Genomic DNA, 16495 nt, shown 5'->3' on the forward strand with positions numbered 1-16495 from the left:
TGATTTAAGCAAAAATCTGATTGAATCAAGAGTATTTTTCCTTGTCAATGTTTTCAAGAGTCTGGACTCTAATGCCGATGTGTTTTTTTCCAGTGTACTTTTACCGAAAAAGGAAGGCACAATGATGTAGGATAATGTGGAAATTTCCAATGAGTTTTGATAGTACCCCAATAAATTGGATTACTAATTCAAATATTGCGGTGCGACCACAATTGATTGGAAAATCCCATGTTATCCGACAACCCGTGCTCTTTTTTCCATGGAAGTAGCTTGATAAAAAAAAAAAAAAAAAAACTCCTTACATTGGCAACCCCGCCCAAGGAAGGGTAAGAGTCGCTGAGAAACCGCATATCAATTGACTCATACCGAAAGGAAGTCTTCGCGAATAAGTTGCAATAAAATTAAGGATAGCTAAATCTTCCGTTTCCTGGTAGTTGAAAAAGGAGAAAGAATTGATCCTTTTTGATAAATTGGTGTTGATTTGAGACAAGTTGCAATTGAATTGAAATCGATCGTGCATTAATTTCAGTGATGCTTCATTGCCTCTGCAAACCTTAGCAGAAAAGAGTCTGCGTGTGGAAGAAGCTTGCACCTTGCAGAATGGCACATTCACTGCGAGAAAGAAAATCAATATTCACCAAATTTGAATTTAAATGGATTATGGTACCCTTCCAACAGTAAAATTCGCCTCGTAACTCAAGTCGTTCCTCATTGATTGACTTACTGAACATGATTTCTCTCTGATCACTACAATAAAGATAAATGAAATCGATGAAAGAAACATTTGGTTTTGGAGTTTTTTCCCCAAATTCCTCAAATATTATCGAATCACGTTGCGTTGACTCTCCGCACAGCTGTGCTCCGGGAAAAACTGGGTCCATTTTTTGTCGAGTGCTGTCCATTTGAAGGAGGTGCAAAACTTGTCGAAAGTTAATTGGCCTCTTTCAGAAAGCCAAATTGAAAATGAACCACATGTCATTTATCAAATTATCGCATGAGGAATCGTGTTGGGTTCCTTGAAAAATCCGATGAACCATTTCAAACGTGTAGGTATAACTCAACCCGAACAACAAACATTGAAAGATCTCAAACAAATACTAAATCACAGCTCAATGATGACGGATCCTTATCTTATTCAAATACAAACAACTCATTTGCCTATCATGTATGATTTTTGGCGGGTACAAGAGCTAGGTAATTGATTCTTTGTCAGAACATGGTTGTCGAAATGGTTTAGAAAAATTGATTCGGTCAATGGATGATTGAAAGCTATCACAAAAAATGGTCAAGCACATAATCTCGGATATTAGTATAATAATATAGGATAATATTACAAAAACTGGAAGTTTTTTACTTTTCATTTCCTCCTTATGGAATAAATTAAATTTTGGTGAATACGGAGTAAGGTTCTCGGAATTTAGAAGGACGCCATTAGTAGTTGCAGATTTTAATTACGATACACACCTATAATAAGAACTACAAGTCCACAGTGCGGTTGAATAGCATTGAATGAAATTTTCAGTATCGAAGAGGTGGAAGCATGATGATGATTTGAATGCTGATATCGCACTAGTCTTAACTTAACTCAACACTCATTATGGGCTTTCTCAACAGTGGCGAGGCGTGAATGATCTATTTTCGATTTTTCTCCATTTGAAGCTATGGTAAAGAATCGATTTTCAAGGTGTTCGTTGCGAACACCCTGTTTATCAGTCCTTTTCCATAGGTTTAAAAATGGCAGATCAACCTATATATTGCAAAGCACGCCACGCTACTATTTCACAATTACCTCAATAATACTCTCGATGTAATATGTATGCGCGTGTGATAAGTTTTCAATCAGGAGCAATCGCACAACAATGTATGTGAAATATTTACTTTCCATCTACTCATCGATGGGCTTGTGTGGTTTGGGACTCAAAAGTACACTTTATAATTAGTTTGTGTACGTCTTAACTTTCCGATCAGATCCGGGTTTATGAGCCTTTCTACCCCACGCCGCGCCACGCCGGTGCCGGCACCCAGACGTGCAGGTCTGTACCTTCCAAGAAATGCAGCCATCCTCAATTTAAGAAGAAGGATATCTACGTCGCCGCGTCGTTGCTTGTATTTCTAACTCAAATATTGAAAAAAGTTAGTCCTTCCAAAAGTTCTATAGCTTCCAAGAAATGCAGCTACACTGATAAAATAGTTGTGCTCTTGTGTTACTTTTGTATTGATTTTGGTACTGTTTGCGGTGAATTTAGTTCAGAAAACAATGAACAGATTTGGAAAATGCATTCCTCCGATTGAGACGTTCGTATTACATTTCATACTCGCTTTTTATTAAATTTCTTCGAGAAAAGCTAGTTGGTATTTTCTCTTGAGACTGTCAGCCGAAGTCCAGGGTTATTTTGTGTTTTACTTCCCGTATTAACCAAACTTTTGTGTTGAAATTCCTCTCTGTGTGTCCTGATTTTAAGATGGAAAATATTTATTTCATTTCTTGTAAATGTATTATGAAGGTTTTCAACCAAAATGAGTTTAGCATCAACTACTGTAGGTTGACATCGGTTTAACTTTTGCCTGCCGATTTCGATTCCCGAGAGAAAGAACAGATTTTGCTAACAGTTTGAGTTTCTCAAACTGAACCGATGTCAACCTATAGTAGTTGATGCTAAAACAATTTTGGTTGAATACCTTTATAACAGGGGTGGCCACATGGGCCGCGGCCCATGGCGGCAAATTTAGGGGGCGGCAAATTTTGCAATTTTTTCAAATGTAGCTATAAAGAAAAATCGGATTCAGAAAAAAATTTCAAACGAGAAAAGGTGACAAAATCTCTCATTTCCTGAGAGTTAATCTCTAAGTTTGTCGTATTTCTGTGATGCAATAGACAGGACCTTTAATTAGTCGAGTTAAGACTAAGAGAGAAACCGAACACGGAATTTGGCCTGGAATGGCGCGGCGCAGAGAGCAATGATGAGAGAACTTGAAATGAAAAGGAGAAGCCCTCGGCGCGGCAATTGGCATGTAACACGTATTAGCGCCTACAAGACTGCACGAATACTTCACGCATTGCATCAAACACAGTGCGGTCATTGTGGTCAGCGTGAAACGCATAGCGCCTACAAGACTGCATGAATACTTCACGCATTGCGTCAAAGACAGTGCGTGGGGCAGCGGTCTGCGTGAAACGCATAGCGCATACAAGACTGTAGGAATACTTCACGCATTGCGCCAAACACAGTGCGGTCAGCGCGGCGCGGCGGCGGAAGTTAAAATTATTAAACCACTTTTATGTTTGTTCTTTCATAATATTTTTTCATTTCATATAAATGGAACGCCTTGTCCACACAGAGATAGGTTTACGGAACTTAACTTTTGCGGCAAGTTCCGTGAAATTCTACCAGTAATGTTGACAGGGTTTCCGCAAAAAATGTGTCCAACACGAGAAAAGGTGTCTTATGTACCCCTCTTCCTTCGGCACGTTCACTTGATGGTTTTTATTGATGTTTCAAAACGAATGAGAAGGGAGCGGCAAAATACAGGCGGCCCATGGGCGGCAAGTAAGTAAATTCGGCCCTGCTTATTATACATTTTCAATTGGAACTGCCTCAACTGGCTGTCAAGAAGAAATTGTCTCAAGAACTAAGGTACCTACTCCAAACGAAAGCCTTTTATAATACTAATGGCAAGATTACTGAGCACCACTTTTCACTCTTTCACCATGATTATTCTTCAAGCCCGCTGAATTCTCAATCCCTCTTGTTTTATTGTTGTTTGTGTTACTTTGAAGTAAGAAAAGTAAACATTCAAAATATTATCATAAAATAAATAGGTGCCGATTGCCTATAAATTCTTTGGAGGCAAACAAATATTCTACATCATGTACCAATCAAGAGGTTCGAGTGGCTGTCAAAGAATGACTAATGCTCATTGCCCTTCAATGAGAAAATTTCATATTTATCAGCTCATATTAACACTGTTGTCAGATGAACAGAGTTTTACGTGGATATCTACTGGATCAATTCTATAATTTTCTGGCCGTCGACAGGTATCTCTGCGTAAGCCCGCCTGCATGCAAATTTTCAAATTATCGCCCAGGTTTTTTACTTTCGCGAGGCCGGCCTCTGAAGGGGGTCCTCGTGGGGGAGGGGGGGCTAGCGGTCAGGGGTTCACTTTTACAACCAAGTATGACATGGTGTGAAAAGCACACAATGGGCCTGTTGCAAACTTTTGCTAGAGCAAAAATAAGAGTTGTTTCTTATAGATAATGCCTCAAAAATCACGATGAGCGCATCGGCAAAGTCTGAAATGTACTCATAACTTCACAGTCTGCGTAAGAAATTTGCGGTTTTTTGAGCTTCCCGCTTCAAAAACGATACTACGGCACAGGTGAACATTTTGTAAGAGGAGTCGTTTCATCGTCGGCAATAATCATCATGGCCGACGCCAATCCGCCAAAACACGTTTGATGGGACGAGATAACACCTGAACTGGATTAGACCAGATAACAATCGGTGTGTTAACGTTCATATTTTCCACGCCCGAATTGATTGACCTTGAACTCTCCTTGAATTACGCGCGGAACTGCGTGCAAGCGTCGGCCATGATGAATATCGCCGACGATGGAGCGACTCCTCTAACAAAATGTTCACCTGTGCAGTAGTATCGTTTTTGAAGCGGGAAGCTTAAAAAAACGCAAATTTCTTACGCAGATTGTGAAGTTATGAGTGCATTTCAGACTTTGCCGATGCGCTCATCGTGATTTTTGAGGCATTATCTACAGGAAACAACTCTTATTTTTGATCTAGCAAAAGTTTGCAACAGGCCCATTGGAACTCGTCCTGGCAACGGAACTGTTGGTCGTGAACAGTGGCGAGGCGTGCGTGATCGATTATCGATATTTTCCCATTTGAAGCTATGGTAAAGAATCGATTATTAAGGTGTTCGTTGCAGACGTCCTGTCCATCGATCCTTTTCTATAGATTTAAATGGCGGATCGATCGATATATCGCAAAGCACGCCACGCCATCGAGCATGCATCCGTTTGGGACCGTGCCAAATTCCCTGGCTCCATGAGTAAGAGTGACTCGAAGCTACTCTTTGGCCTCAACGCCTGGACTCGGCGCGGAAACGGTCTCGCTTTGAATACTCGGAACGACCAACGCAACGTTGAGTCAAACGCATCCGCGTGGGTTAAGTAGAGACGTGCAGAGCTTAAATTCGTTTTTAAGTGTTTACGGAGTATTCTGTAAGTGGTGCTCCGGGCTAGTGACATGCATTCCCGCTCGATCTTGAAAGAGCGATATAGGTCGAAGGTGATCGGTTACTCATTCCGATCCATGGTCGCATGCCCTTCATTCCTTGCATCTTAGTAAAACGCATTGACGGATTTGTTGCTGTGTCATTCATGCAGTACCGATAAATCGATGTTCGTTGGTCCAATGTAAACAACAGCATAACTTGAAGCTCTTCTTCTTCCTTTCTTCTTGGCCTTCCTCTTCTTCTTCCTCTTTTTCTTCCTCAACCTCCTCCTCTTCTTCTTCTCCCTCTTCCTCCTCTTCCTCTTCCTCCTCTTCCTCTTCTTCTTCTTCCTCTTCCTCTTCCTCTTCTTCCTCTTCTTCTTCTTCCTTATCTTCTTCTTCTTCTTCTTCTTCTTCTTCTTCTTCTTCTTCTTCTTCTTCTTCTTCTTCTCCTTCCTCTTCTTCTTCTGTGGTGACACTCCGATTGAGATACCTGCAGCCAGCTATAGACAAATTAGGGTTTTATATCAAGGGTGTGCAATCAGTACGTTACAGTCATAAGTGACAAAGAGGTTTTCAAAATATATGTCATCCAACAAAAAAAGTCACCCCTGTGCGAACAATCTATCCATAATCCACATCCACATCCGTTATTGCCAAATTTAATTGGGCAATTTTGTTTTTTACATGGAATCAGTTGCGCAGATATTTGTACAAATGTCAGCGAATTTTCGACTTAGTGCAGGGTAAATTCATTAAAATTTTCAAAGGAATCCGCACAAACGTTCTCTCGCAAAAAATTAAAGTGCTCGGTTAAATTTGGCGACAGCTGATGTGGCTTGGTTCCTCTCTGCTAAACGCGGTCCACGCACATCATAGTTTCTATAGGGACTTCTGATTTCTGTTTAGTTTTATGATAAGTGGATTCAAATTCACGAAACCAAGCCTTATTTTTTAAGGCGAACCCCGTCGACGTAGCAACAAGCAGACTCCTCGTTTTCCTTTTTAAAAAAAACTGGCAGAATTAATTTCACCTGCACAATTACACTCACCGCACAATCCGTTTCGCGTGGAATAAATCTCGGGTACGAGAGGACACCGTGAGAATAAACCTCTCGCAATTCAATAACAAGAATTCGAAGACCGCGCGCAAAACCAGGCCAACGGGTCGGTTGTCGAATCGTTATCGAACAAGTTTGATCGATAACCCTCTATCTACACAATTCTCCATATCGATCAAGGTCATTCGATAACGATTCAACAATCGATAACTCCCTATCTTCACAATGCTATATATCGATCAAGGTCATTCGATAACGATTCAACAATCGATAACTCCCTATCTTCACAATGCTATATATCGATCAAGGTCATTCGATAACGATTCAACAATCGATAACTCCCTATCTTCACAATGCTATATATCGAGCAAGGTCATTCGATAACGATTCAAAAATCGATAACTCCCTATCTTCACAGTGCTGTATATCGATCAAGGTCATTCGATAACGATGCAACAATCGATAACTCCCTATCTTCACAATGCTATATATCGATTAAGATCATTCGATAACGATTCAACAATCGACCTTCCTAGTCCACGCTCGGCTCCGAGCTCCGAAGTCGCATCTGAAAATTAATTGCTTCCCCTGCGCTAGGAGGGCGCCCTCCCGAAATTGAACGGCTCATTCGACAAAGCGCGTAAAAACCGCACGTATGAAACTGCACTTGAGTTGCTCTTCGATTAAGTCGTTCGATCAGCGGGAGAAAGTGATGCGCGCCGGGGCGATCAACTTGTCAAGCTCCTAATTGGCCGGGCCCGCGTCTCGACTTTCGAGACTCCTTTGCCCAAATTACTTTATTGCCCACCGAGGAACAAAACGCAAGCGATTGCTGCGTGTAATTAGATGGCGCTGTTGAGTCTCGAATCGGCGCCGGTAGGTGGCGCTACACTCGTGTTGAAGCCTCTGTAAAACTTGGACTAGACCGAAGTTAGAGTCCCTTTATACTGAGAGTCAAGACAATTCGGCTCATGGATGTCACAAACGGGAATAAAGATTACAGAAATTGAACGTTTTTCGTAATCTTTGATCGGCCCATTCTCAAATGCCTTTCTCCGTTCCTCCTCTCATTCCGTTTGTTCCTTGCCGAACCCGTAATTCCCTGGTCCATTCCAGATTATAATCTTTGCAATTGGTGAAAATGTAATCTTTATTCCCGTTTGTGACACTGTGGAGGCCTAAAATACGGGAACCAATCAGAAATGGATTCAAATTGTCTTGACTCTCAGTATAAAGGGACTCTAACCGAAGTAAGTGGAGCGTGAGCATGCTCTTGCCGACCCCTTTGGCCGAAACCCAGCTTTTTCCGGCCTCCAAAGCTGTGGTGTAAGATTTGAATTCGAACAACTTTGCAATCTGCTTGGCCGAAAACAAATATGGACGCATTTCTGTCAAACGGAACTATGTCCATTATGGCGTGAGTCCTGTTATGCATATATTCTTATGGATCTCAGGGCTTATGTCTTAATGCTCATAGTTCCATTTGGTAGAAATATGTCCATATCACCGTCTGCTGATGATCAGAATGAATAGACAGCCACCTCACTGAAAGAAAATGAGATTTCGTTCTTAACAAATTTGCTTGCGCTAATTTTTTTTTTTTTTTTTTCCATGAATTTCTATCAACAGCATACGGCCGCGCTTGTTTTCGGCGAAGACTGTAAAGTCGCCAAAATTCAAATCTCGCCCCACGGCCCCACGGCCCTTGTGAAATGAAAAAAACTTGCGTTTCAGCCAAAGAGGTCGGCATTATTTTACAGCTTTAAGCAGAACAGTTTTGGGGTGCAAACAAATTCGGAACCGCCAATTGACCCACCATTCGCGTGACTCTTGCGTAATCCCATTTTCCGTATACATTTGGATTTTTAAGAAAAAAAGTTCAGTTCAGAAAAGATTGAGTCAAAAATAAAAATAAAAAAATCTAGAAAATATAGTGTAAAGGTCATGGGAAGTGACAACTTTAACAATTTCTTTACAATGACCTTTTTTTAAATCAAAAGTCCTCTAATCGGAACGTCAGAAACGACAACAAGTGGATCAGAAACTATTGGTCCGTCTACATATATTCCATTTTTAAAAACACGCCGAAATCCCAACTAGGCTATCTAGTTCATGGTTTGTTTGAAAACAATGGCAGTATCGAGTAGTCACTGAATCAATCCATGTCGACAGCATAACATCAGTGAGATGAGGGCAAAATTAAGGCGGAGTTGCGGCTCATTCTGAAAGATATTAGCGTCAGCGTCCTAACGAGACTTAAGATTTACAGCCCATCGTAATTAATGAAGCCATAAATAGGTTTTTTCCTAAAACACGCCCGACGATTTATTGATTCACTCTTTCCCAATTTTCATTCACTTTCGACGGGCTGCACAATCCTTAAAAATTCCAGTCGTTTCGCTTTACTTTTTTATACTCAAAATTAAGATCATTAGCTAAGCGTCATTCTGTCAACTTCCCATAATTGCCGAGCTTTCAATTAATCGCCTAAAAAATAATTATTACAACATCGTAAGTTTTTCTCATCAAAATTTCCAGCAAAATATAACAGGATTATCGCAAATTTCAGACACGAGTAGAGAGATAATTCACTCGAGGAATTATTCAAATCGTTAAAGTTACAATCATCGACTCACCAAGTTACAATCATCGACTCACCAAGTTACAATCATCGACTCGCCAAGTTGCAAGGGGTCCATATTTCAAGGAATTCTGTCAGCCGATGGGCAAATTTGAAGAATTGGCGTGGGTGGCAAGAGACTCGTGCGCACAGATTCGCCCTCAATCCGTGAGATAGGCAAAATGAGCTCCCATGAGCAGCAATAGTGGTATCCAACTGATAGGGATACGTCTTATTGACTCACATCAGGCGCAGGGTGTATTGATAACCACTATCCCGACCCCTAAGAATTCGCTTTTACCCAAGTTGTTTAACATATTCAAATCTGCTTCCCTCAAAATTTCTTAAAATTACAACTACGATGAACGCACTTATTTCGGCTGAAGGAAATCATTTGGAAGTAAATTAAATTAAAAGAAACAAATGTTTCACGCAAATCCCAAGCTAATCCACCACCACTAAGGTATTTGTACTATCATTATATGTTGCCTTTACTACTATTAGTAGTGTTCCATATGAGCCACTAATTGATTCATGAGCCATAGCTTTTTCCCAGTGTAGTTCTTCGAAATGGACGTATTTTGCACAACAGCATTGGAAAAAAAATACATTGGATCTAGAGTCCAGACTGTTGAAAACATTGACAAGAAAAAATACTCTTGATTCAATCAGATTTAAGCTTAAATCAAAAGGAAATCCACTCAAATTAAGAGACTGGGTTCTTGATTTAAGCTTAAAACCGATTGAATCAAGAGTATTTTTTCTTGTCGATGTTTTTAAGAGTCTGGACTCTAGATCCAATGTGTTAGCGGCTCTGGTGCTTGCACTAGAGCTGCTATTCCGGACGGTCCCAGCTGGGGAGTATCAATGCAGCATGTTACATTGTAGAGACCGCGCGTTGGTTGATGGGAATCGGCGCCATTTTCGGCTATGTTCCTTGTCATGACTTTATTTTATTGCATACTGTTTTATTGTTAGTCAATGCTATGTTGTGTATTGTATTTTTGGAATCATGGTGATACAGTCAACAATTCAAAACTTGTTTGTGCTTTTATCTCGTGATGGAAAAAATGTACTTTACGTTCAAAATTTGAAAATTTGAATTTTAAAGTTTTCGCGGTTAAGGAAGCTTTAACCACTGGGTTGGAGCTTCCTAGTCATTTACTCGATATCAGCTGATAGCAAACGAAGGTTACCAGGGAAACCGTAAACGTCTAACAACTATCGTGGCCATTGGGGCGATTATTGAAATGATATCGACTTTATGTCGCCGCTTACGACAGGACATAGCCCTATCTTAACTGTGTAATATATCGCAATTCGATATTGTTTTGATTTTTAAAAGGAGCAATTCATTCATACAGTTCCGATTAGTTTTGGCGAACGGGCCCTTAGCCTGCTTAGTACGTATAATCCCAAAACGCAGGAAAATAGATTGTAGGAAAATATTTGCATCGGAAAATCGTAACAATTTTCCCCTAGATGTCTTCCATTCCGGGTACATATTTATTGAAAACGGCGAATTTTTCAACAGTCCTATTTTTATCTACAACATCTAAGTGGCCCTTCATAATCATTTAATTTTGGCCCCTGGCCAGAAAAAGGTTCGGAAAATTGCAGTGATTTTGCCGAAAATGCTGAAGTAAGTAAATTTGGGCATTTTTTTTCCTTCTTCAAACTCTGTGGAGAAGCACTTCTCCTCCAGTACATCTATTTTTTTACTTATCTCTCGCAAGGTACATTTACAGAAGGTGTGTTCCAGTATTAACAGTTCAGATTCGTTGTTTTTTTATTATAACGCTTATTTCGGAAAGCAATTATTACATTGTTCAATTCTACTGACTTTCAACACTCGATTATACTCCCGGCAAATTCTGCAGCAGCGTTTCAAATGTTGACTCTAATGCTTCCAACAGCCATCCGATGTCTAAGAGTTTATTCCTAGATTTAGGGATTTTCCGGAATTTCCAGGGATTTAGGGATTTTTCAGGAAATCTAGGGATTTTTTTTTTGATGAGGTAAAGTTACCAAAAATCAACTTTTTAACCTCAATTCTAGCTTCGACAATAGAAAACATTTTTTCATCTATATTTTGTAGGCCTTTTTGGCAACACTATTTTCCCCGCAAATAAGCCGGAAATTAAAACGATTGCGTCCTTCGATGTACTTGACATTCAACTGCATTCAACCTGTTAATAATAAGAAATCAACTAATATTCTTTCATTTTATTGGTCTGGATTAGCACTGCTTTCAGAGAGCGCCAAAATTCAAACGAGCCAATCAGATTTAAATATTGCAAATCGCTACATCGAATGACATCATGATTCTTCATAAAAAAATGGCGCTTTTTGCAAAATCTAGGGATTTTTTAAGTATATTTGAGCAAATCTGGGGATTTAGGGATTTTTAGCGAAATCTAGGCATTTTTTTTCTTCCCCGCTAGGGATTTAATATCGGAAGACTGGCTTCCAGTATCGTAGCGTTGATCGTCGCTGATGTCGAAATGGAACCTAATGCCGGACTTACTGTAACATCTCCATTCCTCAATTCCGGTGAGGAATACGTCTCTACCCTTAACTCAATATAAATATACAAATTGATAAGTGAGTGCTTTAGTCTCCTGAAAACAGATTTGCGAAACTTAAAATTGGAGAAAAATGATGAGTAAATGAAAAAATGGAACCAATTGATGGGATATGTCGCATGCCATTCTGACACAAAATATGGCGTCTATCGAATCACCTTAACTAAATAAAATAACCAAATTTTCAACTCTCAAACTATCAACTATCAACTATCAAAATTCAAACTATCAAAATTTCCAACAATGACAAAAATGATTGTAATATACCTATAATGTAATGAAATATACACGCTCTAATCATTTAATTTGTATTACCTTTATGTTATGTACCTACATGTTATACTATTTTTATAATAAATTTTGCCAACATGCTTTTCAATTCAGTCTACAACATTTCATTCCGACGTGGCAATAATGATTTATAATGCCCCTAAACATTAAAATGAATTACAATAGTAATGCCGCATTATAATGTCGTATTATACATCGCAACGATTCATGTCCTACTGATTATTGATTATTGTAAGATGAATTCTGTTTTCTCTGATTGTATGTTTCATACGTGCGAAGCAAGTACGGGTCACTAGAAACGTGGTTCGTACGGGTGGCTGATGAAATTGATCTTCGAATACCTTTTGATGAGCTAGGGAAATGGAACCATCTGCATCTCATGGACAATAAATAGTTGCCGTAATTAAGGTCATCCCGTGATTAAGGTGCCGTGATTTAAGTCATAAATTCTTCATCTAATTCTTGATTCATCTCCAAAATGTCTGCTAAAGCTTTCATGCGCTTCTCCTTGTATGCATGAATGAGCAAATTGGGTATCGAACAAGCGGGACACTTTTTGAAAATTTAGATGATTCTGGACAATATCGTACAGAAGTCCACGAGCTGCAGATAGAACCATTACCTCTAGCTCATCAAAAGTTATTCGAAGATCATTCAACAACCTCTTTGACAAGTTGCAAAAACTTTTCGTTAACAATAGTGTCACACGGTACTAGGAATATTTACTATTTAACGAACCTTATATTTCCCTGACTCAGTCCTAAATTATAGAAGTATGCGTTACTTTTCCAGCAATCCAAAAAAACAATTATACAAAAAACCAATACCTACACTTTCAGATATAAAAATGCAAATTTTTTGCAGCCTCGCTAAACGACTTATCAACCAGAGATTTTTTAGGAAGCGGACCTCCAAAGAGCTTTCAAAATTAAAAGTATACAACAAGTGATAATGCCATGTATTCGCCATATCAAAGCCCAATACACATTTATACACCGGCTACGTAAATCTGCTAAGTTACAAAACATGAATCGACAGTTGTCGGATTGTACATCAATGACAAAATGTGTCTAGGCCCTCATTCTTGACTACAACTACTGCCCCCAGAGCCGCTCTCCGACGCCAATGCGTTGGAGCTTCCTGCTTGTTTTTTTTTTCCAGTGAGGGTCAACCGATCATTTAAACTCAAAAGATTTGAATCTTGTGAAAAACCGGAAAATTTGGCACTCTTTTTGTTAGGATAGCAGATCGGTTCACCGACCAAATTCATCGTGGAAGAATAATGAGGGAGGCGTTCCCTCGGTTGTGGCAACTGTGCGATTGTCAATTATAAACGAGCCGCGAACGGCGGCGGCGTCATCTTAACGATCTGAGAGTTTAACGAGTTTGAGAACAGAGGGCGAAACTTGCTGTAAGTACCCATTCTGCGTGGGTCTAGAGCATGTTTTAATTTTCGTCGTCCGCGGATCCTCGCAGCTATCGGCGGAGCTAATCGTGGAAGTTTAATAATTCTCTTCCCACTACTTTGAAAATATTTCAGGATTAGGAGCTAATGGTGGATGATTAGGTGTGAGCGGAGTGAACCCTCTTACGTAAAACTGCACTGCCGTCGCACAAAGGTTAATGGAATCGATTTTTTGCGTAAGGGCGTAAATTTGTTTCAAAATTGCCAGTTTTTTCGGTCTACAGATCGAATTTTTCCGAGAAAGGACGAGAAAGGTGGACGGAAAGCCTTCTTTCTACGACCAACCAAATTCTGTAAAATGTATCGGATGATTTGCTTAGTAGCCCATTCGCATAAAAGTAACGTGAGGGGCTTGGAAGACAAGGCGCATAAGTGCAGCTTTTGAAAAAATTGACGTATTTATGATTTCAAGTAAGACTAGTTTTAATGCATATTTTGTGAAAAATTCGAGCCCAAATTCCAATTTTTAAGCATTGAAAAGTCAGTTTAAACTTTGTCTCCGCCTTAAGGATCCATGTAATTTCGAAACTTCAAACACGCATTTCTCGAAATAGCAAAATCTGCACTTATGCGCCGTATCCTCCCAGCCCCTCAACAAATTGTCTCTGTTCGAGACAATTTTGATTGATGAAGGCTTGCGCTCGCTCTGTTGTAAAACAAATTACACAGTCATAAATCGGCGATGTCGATAAACTTGCAACCACAACTAACTCTATGAAGAAAGGATAATTCATATAAGTGTAAATGATACATAATAAATATGGGCTTAAGAAACGAAACGCAGGCTTTGCAAAAAGCGGAGGTGGAGATTAATTAAATCTACGTGTCAATTTTCTCTTTCGAAAATAACCGGGAGATTTACAGAATTCCCTCTGAGTTTTAGTTGGATATCATTGCCGGTGTTGCAATATAATATGGGTTGTTTGAAAAGCAGATGACTCATGAAGTCCTCTGTTGCATGGTCCACATTAAAAAGCCCCTAAGCTACCGTGCCTTCGATGGTAAAATTATAGAAAAATCAAGGGATCAAACGCAGTCAAGCGCTAGCTTTTAGAGTGACAATTTTCGAGGGAACACATAATTTTTTCTTTGTATGACAACGTATATTCAGTAATTGATTGCTGAATGAATCTGAGGTTCTGGGAGGTTCGTGTGTTTTCTATCCTTCCTTTGTTTTGGAATTATGTTAATGACTCTGATACTAACAATTGTTTTTGTCTTTTTGTGTTGCAGGTAAGTCGTCATTTTGCGCATCATCAGCTCTTGTCAACTTGCAAAAGCACATTGAGACAAATGGTTTTGGTATGTTGATATTGCGTTTGTTTAATTGCATGACTGTCAATGAATCGAAAGACCTCACTTTCGCAAAACATCAAACCGCTGTTGATAACTTTGCAGAGGAGAGTGCAGGACGAATATTTTGGCACAAAAAGTCCCCCGAAGTTTAAAGTCTCCAGCTCAGGAAACATCGTACTTTTGAGAGAAAGCTATTGAAGAGTTTAAAGTCCTGCTCACGATAGGCAGATATAACTGCGTTATAGACATAACAGTATTCGAATGACAATCCTAAGCTGGAATAGTGTCTCAGTTAAATACAGCACCCAACTAAGATTTGGTTTATTTTTCTACACCCGCGTTAAAGTCTCCTTGGTGTTACGCACGACGCACGATGATTATAACACTCTCAGTTGAATGAACTGTAGATGGTACGGATTTAAGCATTTTGATATAAGTATTTCTTGACTAGAATTTTACGTAGAACCCAAGTTGTGTGACGAAAATTACTGAAATCAACTTATAACCATGATATCGACGTTTTGAGTTACATTTTAAGGGAATTTTAAATTCCTCGCACACGAGCAAAACAAAAAGAGTTGGTATAGATTCCCACGTTTTGTTTAATCCGAAATGTTTCATCGCATGGCAGTTGGAAGTAGCTTTAACTCAGCTCCGCAAACCATTTTACCCCAACTTGGTGTGAAACATTTTCTTTCCGGGATTAAAACTGTCCCTGAGCCAAGGATATTTACGATGCCAGAGAGGTGTAAACGGTTTCCTTCTCCATGTGGGGATACCCCACAAAATGCAGTCTCTCCGACTCAGCGACATGTAACACCGAGCGAGCGCTAATGGACGCGCGGGGACAATCCAAATCCGTTTTGCGCCAAGACAAACATGTTTACATTACTCTGCCGGGCATAAATTAATCGAAGTTCGGCCGGCTCGCCTAATCCGGCTTTGTCACTCGCACTTTCATTCGGCGTTGACGATTTTCTCTCCGAAATACCCGATTTTGTATTGGGTCCAATGGAGGAAAATCCTTGATTTGGTGTTTCAAAGAACGGCAACACTTCGACTATTGTTTTATACCCGCGAAATCCCCGCGGCAATACTTTCTCGGTGGCGCAGCGTGTCGCCTGTAACGAGCTTTCAAGTCGAACTATGTGCTTTTTCACCCGATCGGCTTGAGCCAAATTAACATATCCCTCCTCAGAGAATGTCACCGAGAGATAAATAGTCACAGGTCATTTTTATTTTTTTCTACTCGTAACGAGTTTCTACTTTGCACGGTTTCAAACTTTACACTGAAAATAATATTGGTTCACTTGCACGGTTTCAAACTTTACACTAAAAATATTATTGGCTCACTTGGCGTTTAGGTTGAAATCAAATTGGTGTTTCCTTTTTCCACATTAAATTTTTTTAAGTATAGGGGTTAATCTTCTCTAACCGATTGGGATCACCATTTGTCTTGACACTTCATCATTTTCCTTAATTTTGGGATTTGGCTACAGCAGATAAACAACCAAAGTTTTTTCTTTCTTAATTCCTGATGGAATCAGGTCGAGGCACTATGAGGGGTTTTTACCTTACCTTATTTCACTATAAAAAGAGAATAGATTTGCATTATTTATAAATGAAAGTCGAACTAATCGTCTTTTGTGACAAATATACGCGGGGATACACTGGAAAAAAAAACACATTGGATCTAGAGTCCAAAATCTTGAAAACATTGACAAGAAAAAATACTCTTGATTCTATCAGATTTTTGCTTAAATCAAAAGGAAATCCGCTCAAATTAAGAGGCTTGGTTCTTGATTTAAGCAAAAATCCGATGGAATCAAGAGTATTTTTTCTTGTCGATGTTTTTAAGAGTCTCGACTTTAGATCCAATGTGTTTTTTTTTCCAGTGCATCTTAGAAATGTAATGTCAACTCAATTTTCTCTCGTATGCTCAAAATTAT

The 16495-nt window shown here is 39.5% G+C and overlaps 1 protein-coding gene across 8 annotated transcripts in view; it reads left to right on the forward strand.

Annotated features, from left to right (window-relative positions):
• mdu (mitotic spindle positioning protein meduse) overlaps window positions 1–16495 on the forward strand; it is a 234064-nt gene that overhangs the window by 148771 nt on the left and 68798 nt on the right. For 2 of the 8 annotated variants that reach the window (XM_072299382.1, XM_072299383.1), the window contains one exon: window positions 14484–14552. The exons of the other annotated variants lie outside the window; for them this stretch is intronic. In XM_072299382.1, the coding sequence (XP_072155483.1) occupies window positions 14484–14552 (69 nt within the window). The remainder of the gene's footprint in view (window positions 1–14483; window positions 14553–16495) is intronic. 8 annotated transcript variants of the gene reach the window in all.

The sequence above is a fragment of the Bemisia tabaci genome, chromosome 4 (genome assembly GCF_918797505.1).
Source record: "Bemisia tabaci chromosome 4, PGI_BMITA_v3".
NCBI lineage: Eukaryota > Metazoa > Arthropoda > Insecta > Hemiptera > Aleyrodidae > Bemisia > Bemisia tabaci.